Here is a 19,490-nt window from a genome sequence, read left to right on the forward strand (position 1 = left end):
AAAAAACAGAAAAAAAACTAACATTAAAATTATGCTTTAGAAATTAAAAAAAAAGAAAAAGAAAAGACAAATTAATTAGTGAATAAGCACCATGGTTGGTAGTTTTAACTTTGGTCTGGATTACTCCATTTTCAGAGAAGTCAGCTGTGAAATAAACAATAAAGGCACTAGCTCTTTCTTGTAGTATTAAAAAAAAAAAAAAAAAAAAAAAGGACATGTACTGTATTGCAGAGGCTAAATTTGATTCCCTTACCCAGGTCTGATGGATCAGAACTGCTGTCAGTACAGGTCTATCAGATTCAAAGCTCTCTTCTGACTTCCTTGGACATGAGACTTAGATACATGAATACACGAATACAAATAATTAAAAATAAATGAAATGAATAAATAGAAGTACATTTCTGAGCTTGAACATCCATTAATGCTTTCAATTCGTTTAATAAACTTTGTCATGTATTACATTGTAAATTTGTTTTTGTACATTTTTGCCTATCTTTTCAAGAATTTAGAAAAGCAGGAGATGTACATTTGTGTTGTCTGCTTGGATTAAACACAGAGAAATTGATTCATTTCTGTCATTCTATTTTTTTTCTTATTGTCAAAGTATTTTCAAATGAATTCTAGATCTCACCAGTTATGCTGGGACAAAATTGTGTTTTCATGTTCACTGATAATCCTATTATTACTCTAAATAAAATGCTTTTCTTCTTCCCCTGCCATTACCTACATGATTATCTATGATTCATGGTTTCATATAACTATCTAAATAATATGTTCATATTACATGTGTTGTGCCTATCATAAGCAGTTCAAGCTCTCATGTCCGCCATCTCCTTCTTCCCCTGTACCACTGACATGTTGCCAGTTCATCAACGTCACCATGGGTAGATAGTGGCTGCTTTCCCTTTAACCATAAAACATGCAAGATACCATCACTTTTAGAAGTCTAGAGTTTCGTTATTCACTGCTTTTGTTTGAGATGAGGGCACTGGATTACAAAGAACTTAAGGTATTTTCCTGGAATGACACAGCGAAGCATGGGAATGATATAGATAAGGGAATTGTGTCAGACAAGCCTGGTACTGACATGCTTTATTATGAACACAGTTGGGAAGTTACTGCCATTTTGTGATGTCACAGAATTTTGAAGCTTTCTGTATCATGTATCCCATGTGAGTTTCATGGATTTGTGTAAAACAGATACATATTCACTGATAACTATGTGTATAATTATCTCTTTTGCTATGAACAGGTCATCAGAACCCTTGGCCCTTTGGAACTGGTCCTTAATACTCCTAGCCATCACAGAGTTCATCATGGTAAGGTGGTTCTGTTACTTCTTCATCATCTTTCTCTTTTTAAAAATTACTGTTATACTATGCTATTTTAGTAATAAAAACACACCTCACACAATGACTGGACACTATATAAATAAGTATTGCGTCTCCTCTTCTATTCAGAGAAGCCTCAACTTGAAAGCACAGGCAAGTGGACCTGACCTCTGTCACCTCTTTCCATCTTATCTAATTGTTGTTGAGAAGTGTGCCAAACAGCTAGAGGGGAACTTGAAGAAGTTTTCTGTGGGGTACTCTGACACAGTGATAAACATCTGGCCTGTCCAAAGTGAAATTGTTAGTCTTGAAAACTATTGTGACTTTTAAAGTAAATTTTCCTTTTTTAAACATGTGCACTACAGGAAACAAACCACGAGAAGCCAATTATTTTAGAAAAAATACAAGGATATTTTAAAAACTTAAATATATATATATATATACATATATATATATATACATATATATATATGTTTTGATTTGCAAAGAACCCAGTAACCAACACTTCCATCTTCTGCCTCAGTTCAGTAAGGATCTCAGCACAAATTACACTGGCTAGTTAAAAAAAAAAAAAAAAAAGACCCCATGTGATTAGTGCCAAGGCATAAAGACACCAAGTTTAGAGGAAATCAAAATGCATTTTATGTGGGCAGCACAAGAATCATTAAGAACATGCATTATTTGTGATAGGAATATAAAAGTAAACTCACAATTTGTATGAGCTCTACCATACACGAATACTTATTAGCCTTTTCAAGTAAATGAGACTCAGGTAACAGCGAGATCATCCAAGCCACTTCCATACACACTGCATGAGTAACTCTTAGGAGCATAATGCTGAGGACACTTGACAAAGCAGGGAGCACTGTCCTTCTGTTCCTCTTAGTCTCTGCCTTTACAGGCTGATTAGAACACTACAGCATGGTCTTCCCAAGGGGAACTTGTTTCTTCCTCCCAGGCAAGGGCCACAGCAGCATCAGAAAGGATGGGTCAAACTCTTTCAACTTCAGCCCTATTCCTTCTCCTGGGAGCAGTTAGCAAAGGAGTGTAGTATTCTTGTGGACTCCTCTACATAAACAGGAAAATCTGGAAAAATGGAATCCACACTGAAAAAAACAAACAGCTGGGAATTTCTTATTTATCTCACTTTCCCACTTCCCCAGACATCAGTCAGACATGCTTAGCACCACAATGTCTCTCCTACTATATGCTGAGATCAACAATTTGTGGTGAAAGCTGTTCTGGGCACTGTAGGGTGCTTAGTAGAGCCCCTGATCTATGTCCACTTGATACCTCTGTACCCTTTTCTGATTGTGATTACAATCATGTCTTCAGATATTGCCATCCATCCCTAGGGGAAATCGCTCTCTCTCTCCTAGTGAAGAATCATGTTTAGATTAGATTAGATATTAGCTTTCTACTCTTTTCTTAGGGATTTTTCTTTACTTATGAATAAAGTGAATACTTGCATGCATGGAAACTGTCCATGAATACAGACACATGGTTTAGTAGATTAAAACTCTATAATGCTACTTGTATGTATGTTTTCAGGGTTGGCTATTTAGCACTGAATAACCAGCTATTGTGATCTCCCTGGGCAAGCCCACTTTTTTTCACTCTCAACTTTCCTCAGTTACTTAGGTGGAGGGGAAGATATGTTAAAAAAACATTTTATTGGTTGAATTTTTCTTGTATGTTCTAAAACAAAAATATTTTGTTTTGTTTTGTTTTTGAAAGCCCAGTTTCACCTATTTGAAAAATTACTTTTAATATTTTGTCTCACAGGTAGAAATCGTTACTGCATAGATAAAAACTATGCTGGCACCCTTATTATTTGGGATAGAATTTTTGGTAAGTAAAATGTACAACTATTATAGTAGTTAATTAGCTCCTTTGGAAATGATGGAAAGTCAGTAGTCATATTGCAATGCTTATCTTCCAGGGACATTTGAAGCAGAGAATGAACACGTCATATATGGTCTAACCCATCCCATTAGTACATTTGAGCCATTCAAAGTGCAGGTAATTCATTCAGCCTTAATCTTTCTGAATGCATATAGTTTCACAAATTTTATGTTTAAGCAGTAAATGGTGATTGTAGGTGGAAGCACTTTACATTGTTGTGAAAAAATGTTTTACACACAAATGAATTTGAAAGTAACTTAGTGGTCACAACTTGAGTCAGATGAGTAAGATCCATTAAAACTTAGTATAAGAATTTTCAAATGTGTCTAATACTTCAAATGCAAAAAGTGCCTCTCTAGCAAACCTGTTATTTCTGAGAATAGACTTGAAATATATTCATGTATTCAGGAGTAGTTGTAAGACATATAATTAAGGCTGAACCCACAGTACGAAAAATATTTACTTCAAGCCTTCAAACTCTGGTTAGAAATTCAACATAAGGCCTTTGCCCTTCTCATCTTAGAACTGGGTGTCAAGGAGCATTATACATCAGTTAGGTCCACATATTACCTCTCTTGCTCAGACTTTATGGAGCAGACCACTTTTCTGTTCCACATGTGTTATTGCTTGCTCGCTGGCCTTAGTGGTTGGCACTAGAGAAATGGAGAATGTCTGCCAAGTTCCGACATGTCAGCATCAGACTGCCACAAGGGCTCCCAGGTTTATGAAATCACAAATGAGGAAAAGGTAACAATGTTTTTCAAGGTAACAAAGGGCATTTCAAGGGAGATACAAGCTATAATGGACATCCAGTGACATCTCTGTGCACTGGGTTGGTTGCTGCATCCCAGAAGTAACAAATTACAGGCCTTTGTAGGGATGGCTTTGCAAACCTACTTCAGTTAGCACAGAACATTGAGACCAAAGGAAGCCTGCCATTTACTGAACCTCTGCTACATCAAGTACCTGCAAACACAAAACAGTTCATTAATCATCAGTAATAACTTGTGAATCAGTGGCTCTTTTATTTCTATATTCTAGCACAGGAAACACAGGGTCAGAGCACTTAAATAATTCCAAGTTCTATTGTCAGCTGCTAATTTAACCTAGCAAACCAAGACGAAGCACACTTAACTCATTTATAACCTCCTAGCTTTACTGGGACTTCATACACCAGCTATGGTCAGTTGCTATCCTTCCTATACTGGAAGTAATTTCTGTGTATCCACAATTGTAAAGCAAAATGCTGATGTTAGTCATCTTGTTCTTCTCTACTACCTATCACTCCTTCCATCTTAATCCAGGCTGTACTAAGAACACAGTATGTCTCTTGGGAAACACAATAAATACATTCAGATCTTGACAACTAGCTGTATTAAACTAAAACCAAATTAGAAAATTTACAGCAAAGTGGCCCTTTCCTTGCTTCAGGTACATTTTCTCCATAATGTGAATAAATAGAGAAAAATGTAAAATCCTGTTTCATTTCTCAAAGAGAGAGCTTTACAAACCGGGTGCCAAAGTGACCATTTTTGTAAAGTGTAGATTTGGTTCAGCAGCAGCACTGTGGACTCAGTTTGGAATAGATTATAGGTGATGCTGATATTATTGATGAATTCATAACACTTTCAAGCAAGACTTTGAGGAATACACTGTTTTTGTTTGTTTGTCTAATTTTTGAGGATAATGAGTTCATATCAGAGAAAAGATCAGTGAGTAGATATTGTAAGCACTACATATGCAGAGTCAAATGAATGACTGGGGATTCACTAAGTGCCAGCGTGAGACAATGAAAAGCATTCTTTAGCCAATGCTCATTTAAGGCAAGTATTAAGCCTCTAGGTATCTACCTTCAAAAATTCTTTCTTCACCATGGTAGTTGTCACCTGTGTGACTAAGGTGTTCATTTCATAGAGAAGTGTCAAGTTGGTAAGTTATGATATTTAAGAGTTTTTAACGACACTATAACATTTACTTTCAGTGGCATCTCTTTTGCATGAAGCTAAACTGCTTATGTAGGATTTATCACACTTAAAGGAACCTAGAATTTGCTGCAATATATACAGGGCTATGCTTGCTATTGCTGTGTATAGAGTACTCTCTCTGCTCTCTTTAGAAGATCCAAGTTCCAGGGGATCAGGAAATAAGTAAGTCAGGGAAATGTCTTTATGCTATTGTGATATATTGTTCATGGGCAGTATCCAAATGTGTACAAATAAAATCGAAGTACATTTTTAAAATACCCAACTGTTCAGTATTTTAATGAGTGTTGGAAGCTCTAAACATGCCAATCTTCTATATTACTAGTAGTGAAAATCTCCAGGTTAAGCTTCCTTCTAACGTTTACCTCGTCTTCAGAAATGTCTCCATTAAGTCCCATAATAATTCATGTTGATTCTTGCAATAGTTCAAGCAATCATAAAACCCATTTTTCTAATCTTAGCAATTTAAATTCACACAGGGACTGCTAAAATACCAGCAAAACCACAAATTCTGAGACCAAGTGCTTTTCTCTCCATTAATGCATTTCTGTACATTAAAAAAAAATCTCACATTTAGAGTCTGGAGCTAATGCCCAAATCCTAGGAATATATTCAATCTGGTGTATCATGGGTACTTGTATAAAATGTTCTTATAGTTAAAATTTATTGAGCACTTATACGTTGGTATGTTTTAAACTTCTGTGTATGTCAAATAAATGCTATTTAAAGAATGAGTATTCCTACTCTAACATTGAATATAAAGGTCTCCCTCAGGCATCAAACTTTTTCTTTCTTGTGACAGAATGACTTATTTGGTGCTTGGACCTCTACAATCTGAAATGTTTATGAATATACTTTGCTAATATCATGTTACTAACATAAATCATTGTTCTAAAAATATTTGAACTGACAAACATTCTTGTGATAGCTCCATGTTCAACTGTAATATCATCCACCTAGTTAAATGTTAGAAACAGTCAGTAGACACAGTTACTACTTTCACAGACTACTAGTTAATTTTATTTGAAGCAACATCATAGCTTCTTTACTCTATTTTGCTGATTTGTAACCAATTATATTTTTTTCACTTCAAAATTATAATTTCATTTAACTCCGAAGATGTTGATAAGAACAGATCGAAGATATACAGGATATATAGAATTAATTAAAATACAAAATGTGATATCATAGCAATATATTATTTACCTTCTCATGCACAATGTCTATTATACTGAATATACTAATAAATTATATAATTAGTTATATTTAATTTTCTTTTTTATGTTTGTCTTACTTTGAATAAACTATATTATTTCAAGTTTCACCATTTACTCTACATATGGACTACATTCTGGAACACACCTGGATTCTGCCATAAGTTTTCTGTCCTATTTAAAGGACCAGGATGGGGTCCGGGTAAACCAAGACTTGGTCTGAGTGAAGAAATTCCAGAGGTAAGTATAGTGCACAGCATAAGAGGTGTTTAGGCTAGATATATAGTGTTGTCCTCCTGTGAAACTATGAAATGATGTTACCTAGCATGTTGTACGTAGATAGCTTCATGAAAGGACACCACCATGAAGGAGGAGTAAGGGGGCATTGCCTACTACATAGATATTAGTTTATTACAGGGAGTGCAATTTAAGAAGGAGAACAATTGAAATTCTTTTCAGAACCATTTAAACCTACAGCAAGAGCCTCCTTTGGTGTGTTTGTCTTCTACTCAGAGACCTAGAATCTGAGAGATAGAAAGACCTTTGGAAATCATTTATTTCAAAATGAAGTGCCCTAAATAGCAGTTCTAAAGTCATGCCAAAAAATGTAATTGTTATGTCAAACCATGGCTGAATTTATTTGATATTGAAATAAAAAGATATAGAAATAACTTTCAAAGAACAAGAAAAATAGAAGAACCCAAGGAATTTTTGTTTGTTCATTTTTTTTTTCAACACAGAATTTGTCTTTGTCATGGAAGTCTTAGAGCTCACTCTGTAGTCCAAGCTGGCCTCAAACTCACAGGTATCCATCAGTCTCTGCCTCCTGAATGCTGGAATTAAAGGTGTGCACCACCACCACTGGCTTATGAAAATTATTGAAATCTGAAATATTCTTATAGAGAAAAATAATACATTTTCTGTTCAATTGTTCATGATATATGCTCTATTTCTTTATCAAATAAAAGTCACAAAAAGAAGTACAGGAACAATAGGAAAAATCAATTGTCATTTAAAAGATTATATTTTAGATGAAAATTCATGTGATATCTTATAAAATATATTTTATATGAATAAAATTTTAGTATTTTAAATATCATAATTATTTACATGTTTTATATCCATAATTAGTTGTATAGTAATCTTGATACAGGTAAAGAGTATTTTGATTATTTCTGCTAAGAAGGAGGGTTTTATTTTTCTTTCTTTTTTTTTAAACAAAATAATCAAAGTGGGTATTTTTATGTTATATAAGTGTGTTCATTGGCTTTATCCAAATAAAATTATAGCACAGTACTTCTAGAAATATTATTAGCTTAGAAAAATTATATTAGTAGAATACCATTTGAAGTTGAGTCGTGGTTACTTATACTGCCCAGAGTCACCTGCCTTCTTTTCCTTGGTATATTGCTGGACATGGTTCTAGTTTATTATTCTTGGCTATTGCAATTATGAATACACATACAGCTGAAGCACCTATGACTTTTCTATTTAAGGAAGACTTAGTCATTACCAGAGGGCATAATATTTGGCACCAAGAAGCAACTCTCCTAATCTTCAGATAATTTTCTAAGGAAATGAATGTCAAATCCTTTCTGGAAAATAAAGTGACAAAACCATGTTGCTGTGACTCATCTTTTCTCACAGTGTGAATTTTATGAAGAGAGATGAGCTGCAACATTGAGTAAAGGAAATTTTCCTTCTTGTCTACCCAGGTTACAGGAAAGGAAGTCCCCTTTTCTTCCTCAGCATCCCAGCTCTTGAAGATATACACTGTCCTCCAGTTTGCAGTAATGCTGGGATTTTATGAAGAGACCTTTGCAAACACAGTGGTAGGTAGCATCAATTCTAATATAGTATGTGAAAAATAATACAAGTATTTTTAATTAAGATAAACTAGTCCCTTGTGATTATGCTTCATTTTTCTTCATAACTGCTTTCAGTTTGGGGGGGATGACATCATGAATTTTAATGAACAGGTAAACTAATCTCCTCAAGAGTATTAAATGTAAACAAATTAGTTGTATCCAAATGGTGTTGTATATAACATACATCAAATATGTTTTCACCAAATCAAAATGCCAAATAAAATATTACTCATAATATTTTGTAATTGAAATAAAGACTTCAAAAGTCAGAAAAGAATATTTTCTCCCAATTTCAAGATACTTCTTATATTTAAACAATAATTTGAAAATTGAGTTTGGAGGATTCCCACTGCAAGTTTGTAGGTTTTCCTAATTTTCTCTCTAGTATGTACATAATAACTGAACTAGAGGAAATTTAAATGTAAGTGTTCTAACAGGTACAGTTTAGGAATGGGTATATTATAGTTAATTAACATTATCTGCCCTGGCTGTGTTCGGGAGAAGGCTAAAATAGTAAAAAGCCTGTAAAAAATGGACTTTCAATAAAGAAAACAACTAAATAAGTATTTTAATTTTCATTGTTTTATGGATTCATTTGTCATATATTCTTCATAAAAGTGTAGGAGTCAAAAAGGTAGATAAAGTGATAAGGTAACTAAATTACGAGTAGGTATAATACAACTTAGAATTACAGGATAGAAAGATCACTGAATGGGTCCTTTTTCCAAAGAAAAATGTGAATTTCAGAGTCAGGAATTTTCAGGTTGTCATAGTTATTCTAAAAATAATGGGTATGCCTTAACGAAACAGAGCCTGTTTCTAGTCCTTGAAATGTAGTTTTACAAAGGTGTACAGAACATCAACAATTAGTATAGTAAATGAAAAAAAAAATCTCTTGGAATGTAAAAACTCTCTTGTCAGAGCTGGATGAAGCAATCCAGTAGGAGAAAAAGGATCCCAAGAGTAGGCAAAAGAGTCGGAGATGCTCCATTTCCACTGTTATGAGTTCCACAAGAATGTCAAACTGAACAGCTACAGCATATATGCAAAAGACATAGTACAGCTCCATACTTGCTCATTGATTGTCCCTTCTGTCTGTATGAGGTCCTATGATACCTGATTGAAAGTAAAATATCCAAAACACTTCTGAAAAACACATGAGTAGCTGAAACAAATAAATAATGTGTGCTGAGAACTAGATATACTTGTTATTATTAATAATGTCATCATTAAATAATTGCGTATCAATGGAGTGTTTCTCTGGAACAAATCTGTAGTGTCCACATAATTTATATATTGAAATTATGATTGTAGAATTCCACATTCGAAATAGATTCTTGAATGTGGTAAGTAGAATTCTTCAGTTTTATGATATAAATTGTATCCAGGTTAACTTATTGATTTACACAATTGATCCTTGGTTCATTGTTCCTTCCACCAGGAATCTCACTTTCTTGGAACTATACTTTTCTTTGTGCTGAATCTCCTATATTAACCAAGATGGCTACCAGACACTCTGGCTTTAAATACTGGCATAAAAAGAACTTCAAGTATGACTACGCAAGACTTAGCTGAACATCCATTTGTATATTTTCAAAATAGCCAGTAGAATCATACTGGAGACTTGTATTCAGTCTATGAATGGGAACCCAGCAGGGTCAACTGTAGCATCCTCATATTCTGAAAGAGGGAACAGAAGAATTTGAAAAGAAAATTGTAGTGAAAAATAAAAAGTAAATGGAAAATAAAGTTGAGACAAAATCAACGTCTCCTTAATACCTGTATCATCTGAACAGATACATTCAGCCATAAATGTGTGGATTGCACTTGTGTTTTAAAAGTAGTCTTTATTAACTGATCGAGTGCACTGTGATTCAGTTTCCTTGCAGAATTCAGGCAAACTGTGGACAAAGGCAAAGATGAAATTTTTGCAGATAATCTTATTTAATTCATTTTATAATTTGCAGAACATATCCAAAAGTTCTTGGTTTTGTTTCTTTTGTTTTGTTTTTGCCCAAAATGCCATGTTTCATCTTGTAGTTGCCATTCACATATCTGTATTAAACCAATCACTAACACCAAGTCAAAATTACACATGAGTAATTTCACCAAGTGTAATTACACATGAGTAATCTCACCAAGTGTAATGCTGCCCTTAGGATGCTCTGCTTACCTTTCCTCTCATCACCTGGTAGACTCATCAGAATCAGCTGGCAGAATCAGTACACTATTCATATAGAACAAGTGAGAGACATGTTCTAGGTGAGGAACCAATAGGATATGCCATAAGCCATCCAGTTAAATGAAGGAGATTTAGAGCAATTTTTTATAGAGATGACTTAAACTGTATGGAAGGAAGCTATTGTTGTTTAATAACATTTAACTGTTGGTGTTGGACATATGTATTTCTGAATTGCTTTATTTTTTAATTCAAATTAATAGTCAAATACCTCTCCATTTAATGACTCAGTTTAGAACATGTGGTAAATTTGTGTGAGTTATCTCTATATACATGAAATGAAAGGAAACTCTAATAAAACATAGGATGGACTACATTTATATTAGCTGCAGGAGAAAACATTGATTTAGATTCTAGATTCTATCTCATGATATGAAAATAAAAAATATAATGACTATATGCGTACTTGCCTACTCTTTAGATTTTGTTGTATGTTCCACAACTAATGATGGAACTGTTGTGCTATAATGGCTTGTCATTAAGTTGACAAATGACAAAAGTTGCCCTCAAGAATGTCCTGGATGACTAAAACATTTACAATGACCATTTAGACTACCATAATCTTAAAAGATCCATGTAGTCATCAACCTTCTTAATTGAACTACAAATAATATTTCCTGGGAATCTGTGGAGAATGATTTCAGTACCTTTTTTCTTACTTCATCGCTAACAAAATTTAAATATGCTCAAGTCCTTGACATATGTAGCATGGTATTTTCACATAGTGTAAGCACATCTTCCATTATACTTTAGTCATTTCTAGATTATTGTACTTATTCAATATTGTGCCACTTAGTGAACCAAGACATTGTGCATAGGTTCAATATAAATAGTGTTTTCAATGATTATGTTCAGTCTGTGGTTTCATGAATCATAGACTCCACAGCCATGAAACACTCTTTGTTACTATTTATCATAAGCTCTTGGGTTCATTTCCTTGAGTATCATAGAATTTGTCTATCACTAGTTATGTTGTTTAATATACATAGCCAAACTGGGTCTAAGGTGTCTGAGCTGTAATAATGCTCAGATACTTGCCTAAGATTAAAACAAACAAACAAACAGCAAAATCTAGACCCTTTACCTGAAAAATAATAAACTGTAGATTATATTCAACATTGTCCAAAGTCAAGTACAATTTGCAGTATTTTTTATTTTTATATTTGTGTTACTACTTATTCACAACATTAAAACCAGAAATTTATCTTCTTTAAGAAATTGGGACCTTTATTTTGGTTTTCAAATGACATCCTCAATATTAAATTCATCCACAGAGTTATACTTTGGGGAGCAGATGAACAGATCTTGGGTAAAATTTAGGTAGACATCCCACATATAAAGAGATATACTTGGAGCTCAAATTTCTCTCCTATCACAAGTATAGAAGAAACTGGTATAGGATAGGCAAAGAGAATTATCAAGTGTTGAAAGCCTTTTCAAGTTAAAATTGGAGTTGAAGACAGTTTCATTCCTGACACAAATTAATTCTGAAGGGTACCTTTGCTTACCCACATATGTTTTTCTTCACTAAATATTTGCTATATGACTCAGAAGAAAGCTTGCTTAGGATCAAACTTATACAGTTGAGGATTTATGAAAGCATTTGAAGACTTTAAGCTGTTCTCTGTTTTTTAACCTTATCTACTGTAAACACTAACCACATAGAATGATTCTGACTGACATGGGATGGGTAAGCCTGCTGTGATCACAGAGGCTTTTGTGTTTAACCATACACTAGAGCAGATAAATACTTACTTACTTTATATGTGAAACTGCTATATAAATAATGTTTGGGGTAAAAAAAATGATGTAACATTTACCACAAAGTTGTGGGAGGCACATTCACTTTTCTTTGACCACAGTGTACCAGCTACTTAAATACAGTATTTAGTGGCCAGACTCACAAACTTTACATTTTTAGTAATACTTATGAAATCAGTTCTTAACCTGATAGCATCCACTTCATGGGATCACATTATAAATAGATTATTGAAATTAAATTATGAGCTACATTAGCATGCTCTCCAAAACAAATATAAAATGCAAACAGTTTTAAACTGACACAAGGCTCCAGTATTTAAAGAGGTCTTTGGGTAGGGTGGATAATAATAGGCTTTAAGGTAGATTACTTTGATGACATCGTTCAATTAAGCGAGGCACCTGGACATCAATTTAGAACATAAATTTAGAAGCATGTTATTATAGTTTTAAATTTCTTGGATGCTCTCTGAAACACTAAAGTACTAGAATTTTATAATGAATGTTTCCATTTTGACATTTTTAATGGACCCACTAAAAAGCCTCAATACACTTAGTTCTTGGCTAACTCGGTGTTCCTTGTGCAAATTAAATGGATCATGAACCTAATCTACTTAGTTGTGGACTGTTGTGGCTATTAGGCAATGGTAATTATTTTGTATAAACATTCCTGAGAAAGGTAGAGAAGTAAGATTTATACATTCCTGTGAGAAATATAATTTCATCTACTAAATTGTAATACAAAAGTAAAGTCATTATTTGTACTAGTATGAAAGTTCATGCCTACAACTCTAGACATGGAAAGCAGAGGTATGAGGATTTCCAGCAGTTTGAGGACAACTTAGTAGAGATAGCAAATTAAAGGCTAGCTCAGGCTATGTGGTGAGACCTTATCTAAAATAAACAAACAAAACCAACTCATGCCAAATGATTAAACATTAAATTTAGAATTATGTTTATCTTCATGTCATCAGTAAAGGCTTTAGTTTGATTAGTATCAGTCAATTCCTTTAAAAATCATCTCATTTCAAATAGAGTCAACTCTAAATCCTTATACCATAAAATTTAAGCATTGAGTATGGGTATGTGAATGTGTATGCAAGTACCCTGTGTCATCAGATCTGCCTGGAGCTGGGCTTTAGTGGTGGCTGTGAAAAGCCTGGTAAGGATGCTGGTCCTCTATGAATTAAAATATTTTTTCATATAATATATTTTAATGGTTTCTTTTCCGCCAACTGCTCCCAGATCCTTCCTGCCTCCATATCCAACCTCTCTCTCTTTCAAAAACAAATAAAACAAAAATAAGAAAGAAAAGGAAGAAAGAACGAAAGATGAAATAAGTAGGACACACACACACACACATATATACAAATGAAAAGAAAGAGAGGAAAAGGCCAATAAGTCCCAGGGGAAAAACAAAACCAAAACCAAAAATTAACACTGCAAATTAAAAAGAAGCAGATAGTGCACAGAGGCACCAACTGAGCTCCTTTTGTGTATTCAATCCACTTCTGGGAGTGGAAGCCACACTGGAGTGTGGCTGATACACATGGTAGCACTCCATTGGAGAAAATGGGTGTTCCCTTTGTTAGTGGGGTTATCAATTACAGATAACTTTGGGTTAGAATTGAGACCCAGTGTGGAGTTCCCCATCTCAGTGCAGAGCCTGTCAGGTCTTGTACATGCTGCTCAAGTCTCTGTGAGTTCATACACTCCTGACTATGGACTCATCTCTCTCCTGCACTACAAATGTAGTATTTTAATTCAAATTTAGGCAGTCAGAGTATGATGATTTTTACAGTTACATTATTTATTAAAAGCAAACTATATGAAAATGAACTTTTTCTCTAAATGTCTTGCTATTTTAATTATGACTTTCAGGAGGACTTAAATTTTGTTTCTTGGATGTTTTTATTGTAAATAATAACAAATCAAAATTTAGAATAAATTTGTTTTTAACATTTAATACATAGATTACTTCTTGTGAGAAATAGGGGAAACATTAAGTTGCTGTGAATACAATGGGTGTGTGGTCATTTGACATGACCACAGAGTGTGACTCAATATCAAAACAAATATTTCTTTCTTTCCCTTCTTGTTACCTTAGTGTAGCAGGTCCATGGTCTTTTCCATAAAGAATAAGAATTAGGTTATATGAGTTTAATAGCAGGACTTTGGTTTTCTTGTACAGGCTTTTATTCATATTTACCATAGTGCCCAATACACATACTACATATTTTGGAAAAGATTATGTATGATGAGAGATCAAAGTAATTGTTAAGTATTAAAGCCTTCTTTTCAGTCTTAGAGTAAAAATAATTTAGAACATCTGTACCCTTTAAGGACCATACAAATTAATATTAAATTATTTAACATATTAAATAATTTAAGGTTTAAAGAATTTAATATCTTAAATTTAAAGTTCTAATTAAATGGCTTAACTGGATTTCTATAAAACCTTAAATGTTGGTATTACAGTTTAATATAATAATTATTTAATCTTTTTAACTAAATTATCAGCATTAAATGAAATGTACATATTTATTTGCTTAGATTTTCAACAAACAGCTATTGAGTATTCTGCATTATGGATCTAGGCTCATGCACACAGTGATGGAAAAAAGAACATATTCTAGTAAGAGGAGACAGATAAGAAACAGAGGATGCACAGAGAAGACCTAAGTCAGAAGAAATGCAGTTAGTCCATAATTATAGAGTGATTAATGTACTGTGTTTTACATGGATAGATAAAAACATGTATCTGAATAAAGACCTGAAGTAAATGAACTATAAGGAACAAAAAGGAGGACATTCTAAGTAGAAGGAACAATAGATAAAAAGATCTTTGATTGGAGATACGGTTGTTAGGAACACTTCCATACCTACATGGCTGACAGATGGCAACTAGGGACCAAGATCTAGTCAAGCATATCTTTTATCCCAGTACTCAGGAGAGCTTGACAGAGTGACCAAAGTTTCAAGGCTAGTGTGGGTTATATTGAAAGTTATGGACTAAACAACCAAGAAAATGGATTTAGTTATATATCAATCAATCAATTTGTAAATATATATATATATATATAGGAAATAGAGAAATCAAGCTGGAGTTCACCTGTAAGCTGCATTCCTAGTAGAGAGCTCTCATGGTGCTAGAAGTTCCCATGAATACTGCCAGCAGGAAAAGCAAACAGCAGTCTTGCCCATATATGAGCCTGGAAATTTATAAAAACAATTGGCCTGGCAGGGTATGACCACTGGTATCATGATTTTCAAACAAATGTGGGAGTATGCAGTAATATTTTGACTGAATTTAAAGCCCAATCCAAAAGACAAAACTCATATATGATACCATCCATGAGGTAACCATCTGTAGTTGGCTAGGCCATAGGCTCTAGGGGAGAATTTCATACTATCATTCTGCTAAATAGACAAAATAATAGACATCCCCTAAATTCTTACCTCCATACCAATAAATTAATGGCTCTCTCAACACTAATTACAAAAGCTTCTTTTGTAGTAGATGAAATTAATACAGAGACCCCCAAATTGTTTAACATACAGAGAAAAGACTATATTCTCTTCATTACATGGTACATTTACATCAAAGTCCCTCCTCCCAAGATTCAGGAATTGAAATGAAAGAGGCTCCAGAAAATTTGAAGAGACAGAGTTTGTAGTTGTCTGTAGCAAAACATTACTTATACATGACAGAGTAATAATGTACACAAACTCACAGCAACTTTAATTGCATGATCAAGATTTACATAAGATCAAGTCAGTAACAAAGTCCCATGATGGGCAGCAAAAGGCTTATGAATCCTCTCCCTTAGTTAGAAATTTAGCGGCAATTGATGGCTGCTGAGGGATGGTAGTAAATTTTCTTCAGTGTTGAAAAAAGACTCTGAGACTCTACCACTCCTGTTGATGGCCCCATACCAATGCAAGGTATCCTTAAAAGGACTAATGGGTTTATGAAGAGAGAGAGAGGGAGGTAAAGAGAGACAGAGACAGAGAGAAAGACAGAGAGAGAAACAGAGAGAGACAGAGAGGCACACAATAACATAATATTGAGAGAAAATGAAGTTGGGCAAATAAGGGAGAAATTATATTGGATAAAAATATATGATAAAGTGATTAAATTTAAAATGAATAAAAGATTATTTTATTGGGTTATTTTTTTATATCATGGACAGGCTAGAATCAGGAGTTTTAACTTTGCTTTGTGTGTTAGCTGAAATCTCTGCAAGTTTTAAAATCTTTGTGATATAAAACACTTTATAATGTTAAAAAAAATCTCTAAAACCTAAAGATATGCATAACAGAGAGAATGATGATCTTAGAAGCTGGAAAATCAATTACAAAGACATTTCATTAACTGATGTAGAGGTCCTATTGGGATAGAACAGAATATTGGTTGAAGTGTTTGTCACAAATGTCTTCCTTACAATGCAGACATTTATAGGTGATATATAAAAAAGTGGACAAAGAAAGATTCAAGGACATTTGTTTTGAGTAAAATGAAATCTGAGGGAATATTTCCAATGATGATGAAAATTAAGCCCAGATTAGTTAGGAAGAAGACAAATGAGATGTCCAAACACGTTGTAGTGGATACCTATTACACTAGAATGGTGTCTTAGTTAGGTTTTCCATTGTTGTGAAGAGATGCCATGACCAAGGCAACTCTTATAAATAAACAATATTTAATTGAGGCTGCTTTTACAGGTTCAGAGTTTTATACCATTATCATCATGGCAGGAAACACAGCAGCATCCAGGCAGGCATGGCACTGGAGAAGCTGAGAGTTCTACATCTTATTCCAAAGGAAGCCAGGAGCAAACTGTCCTCAGAGATATAGAAGAAGGGTCTCAAAGTCCACACCCACAGTAACAAACTTCCTTCAACAAGACCATTCCTCCTAATATTGTCTCTCGTTAGGCCAAGCACATTCAAACCACCACATTCCACTCCTTGGCTCCCATAGGCTTGTTCAAACACATGAGTCTATGGGGGCCATACCTAAAAATAGCAAATACAAAATATATTTAGTCCAACATCAAAAATGTTAAAAGTCCAAAGTTCCATCTCTTCCTCATTCATGAAACCTCCAAACTGTAATCCCTTAAGAAATTAAGTTAAAAAACCAGATCACATACCTCCAACATCATGCAGGATATACATTACCTTTTGAAAATGGCATGGCGCAGAACTACTGGACCAAAGCAAGACGAAAAGTCATCTGGGCAAACTCAGCATCTCCAAATCAGAGTGGTCTTTGGATCTCCAACCCCTTCATCTTTGTTGACTGTAATAAACTTCTTTTTCTTGGGCTCTTTCCATTCCCTGTTACCAGCTTTCCTTAGCAGCTATCCCATGGCTCTGGCATTTCTAACCTCTTGGGGCCTCCAAGAAAACTTCAACTTTATAGCTTCTTGTTCCAGTGCCTGGGATCCACGCACAGTCTTCTGGGCTTTGCAAAATGCTTGGGTCATTTCTCCAGCTCTGCTTTCTGTAGCACTCTAGGCTCTGATTGAGTCTACTTCCTGCTGCTGTCCTTGGTGATCACTCAATGGTCCTGGCATCTCCAATATGCTGGGATCTTCCATTGCAGCTAGGCTTCACCAACAGCTTGTCACAGGCTCTCTCTATGGTGCTAAACATCAACTTCTTTGCATGAGCCCTTCAGCCCAGGGCTGGAAACTGTAACTGAAGCTGCCTGTACCTTCACCAATGACCTTCCCCAATCTCACAATGCCAAGTCTCAGTTGTTCTCCATGATCCCTTCCTACCTTCCAAACCAGTACTACCTGGGTGACTCTTATACATTACCAAGTCCAGCTACCAGCATGAGTTACAATGCTGATTATCTCTGGAACATTGTTTCTTTGTGCTCTCAGAACACACTTCCCAGAAGGCTTCACCTCAGTAATACCAGTCTCGCCTCCTTCACTGGTAGTTTCTTAGTTCCAGATAATCAGCATCAATTTTCCCAGTAATCTTTTCTATTCTTGACTCTAAAGCCAAAGTCACATGGCCAAAACCATCAAGTTCTGCTGGTTGCTGGGCATGGAACAGGCTCCCTGTTCTACAACATTATGACTAGCTTTCTGTTTTCCAACTCCTTTACTCCCTAAGCTTAGTTGTCCTATAACTTGCTCTGTAGATCTTCCTTGAGCTTGGAGATCTGAATGTCTCTGTCTCATTAATTCTAGGATTAAAGGTGTGAACAACCATGCCTGGACCTAAACTTTTCTCTACTTGGAACTTGCTCTGTCCCAGGCTGGCTTTGAACTCAGAGATCCTCTTGTCTGTCTCCATGGATTAAAGGTATGCCTGAGCTTAACTTTTCATGGCTATAATTTCTCAAGATCTGGATCAAAAACCTGTTTCTTCCAGCCTCAAGATTTGGATTACAGGTGTGCCCTCCATTTCTCAATTGTACTTCATTCCAGATTAAAAGTACAAATGAAAACAATAACCAGTCACAATGATGCTTAAATATAACTATCTGTTCTTAAAATGCAAAAGCATAAGTTTAGCTGGGTGAGATCTTGCTCCAAGGTCACCACTCTCTTGATTCCATTTCATATCCTTAAACACAGTATTTAGGTTCATTCCACTTCTCGGTACCCCTTTATTCTTGAATCATATATTTTGTATTTTTCCTTTCTATGCTTGATACTTTTCATAAAAAGGCTGTTCATAAGAGTGAACATTAGTAACCGCACAACATGATTTATATCAGGCTGGTTTAAGACTTTCTTTGTCAAAGCAATTTATCTAAATCTCTTCAAATTAGCCTCATGCAGACTATTTTGAACAATGGCAAAAAGCAGCCACATTCTTCACCAAAATACCACAAAACAGTCTTTGGCCACATATTAAAATTCTTCTTCTCTGAGACCTCTATAGTCAGGCTTCCACAGTTCAAATACTGAAGCTGTGGTTTCCTCTACAGAGGATGGGCAGGAGTCAGGGGAAGAAGGCATATATATTTTTGCATGCTTTTAAATTTTAATTTGTGCCTCCACCTTTTTCCTTTTAACATTTAAAAGCCTAAAAACAATAAAAATAAATCAAATGTGAAATTTGAAAAAAAAAAGTCTTCCATTTTCCTACTAAGATAGCCTATTAAGCCTCACATAAAGCATTCCACTGCTTTCCAAATCCTAATTTCCCAAAGCAAAAAAAAA

General features: G+C 34.6%; 1 protein-coding gene across 4 annotated transcripts in view; it reads left to right on the top strand.

Annotated features, from left to right (window-relative positions):
- Agmo (alkylglycerol monooxygenase) overlaps positions 1 to 19,490 on the top strand; it is a 329,966-nt gene that overhangs the window by 145,465 nt on the left and 165,011 nt on the right. For all 4 annotated transcript variants that reach the window (XM_031357451.1, XM_031357454.1, XM_031357452.1 and 1 more), the window contains exons 6-10: positions 1,253 to 1,319; positions 3,117 to 3,182; positions 3,274 to 3,353; positions 6,538 to 6,672; positions 8,148 to 8,264. In XM_031357451.1, coding sequence (XP_031213311.1) covers positions 1,253 to 1,319; positions 3,117 to 3,182; positions 3,274 to 3,353; positions 6,538 to 6,672; positions 8,148 to 8,264 — 465 coding nt within the window. The remainder of the gene's footprint in view (positions 1 to 1,252; positions 1,320 to 3,116; positions 3,183 to 3,273; positions 3,354 to 6,537; positions 6,673 to 8,147; positions 8,265 to 19,490) is intronic.

This window comes from Mastomys coucha, unplaced genomic scaffold (genome assembly GCF_008632895.1).
Source record: "Mastomys coucha isolate ucsf_1 unplaced genomic scaffold, UCSF_Mcou_1 pScaffold6, whole genome shotgun sequence".
NCBI lineage: Eukaryota > Metazoa > Chordata > Mammalia > Rodentia > Muridae > Mastomys > Mastomys coucha.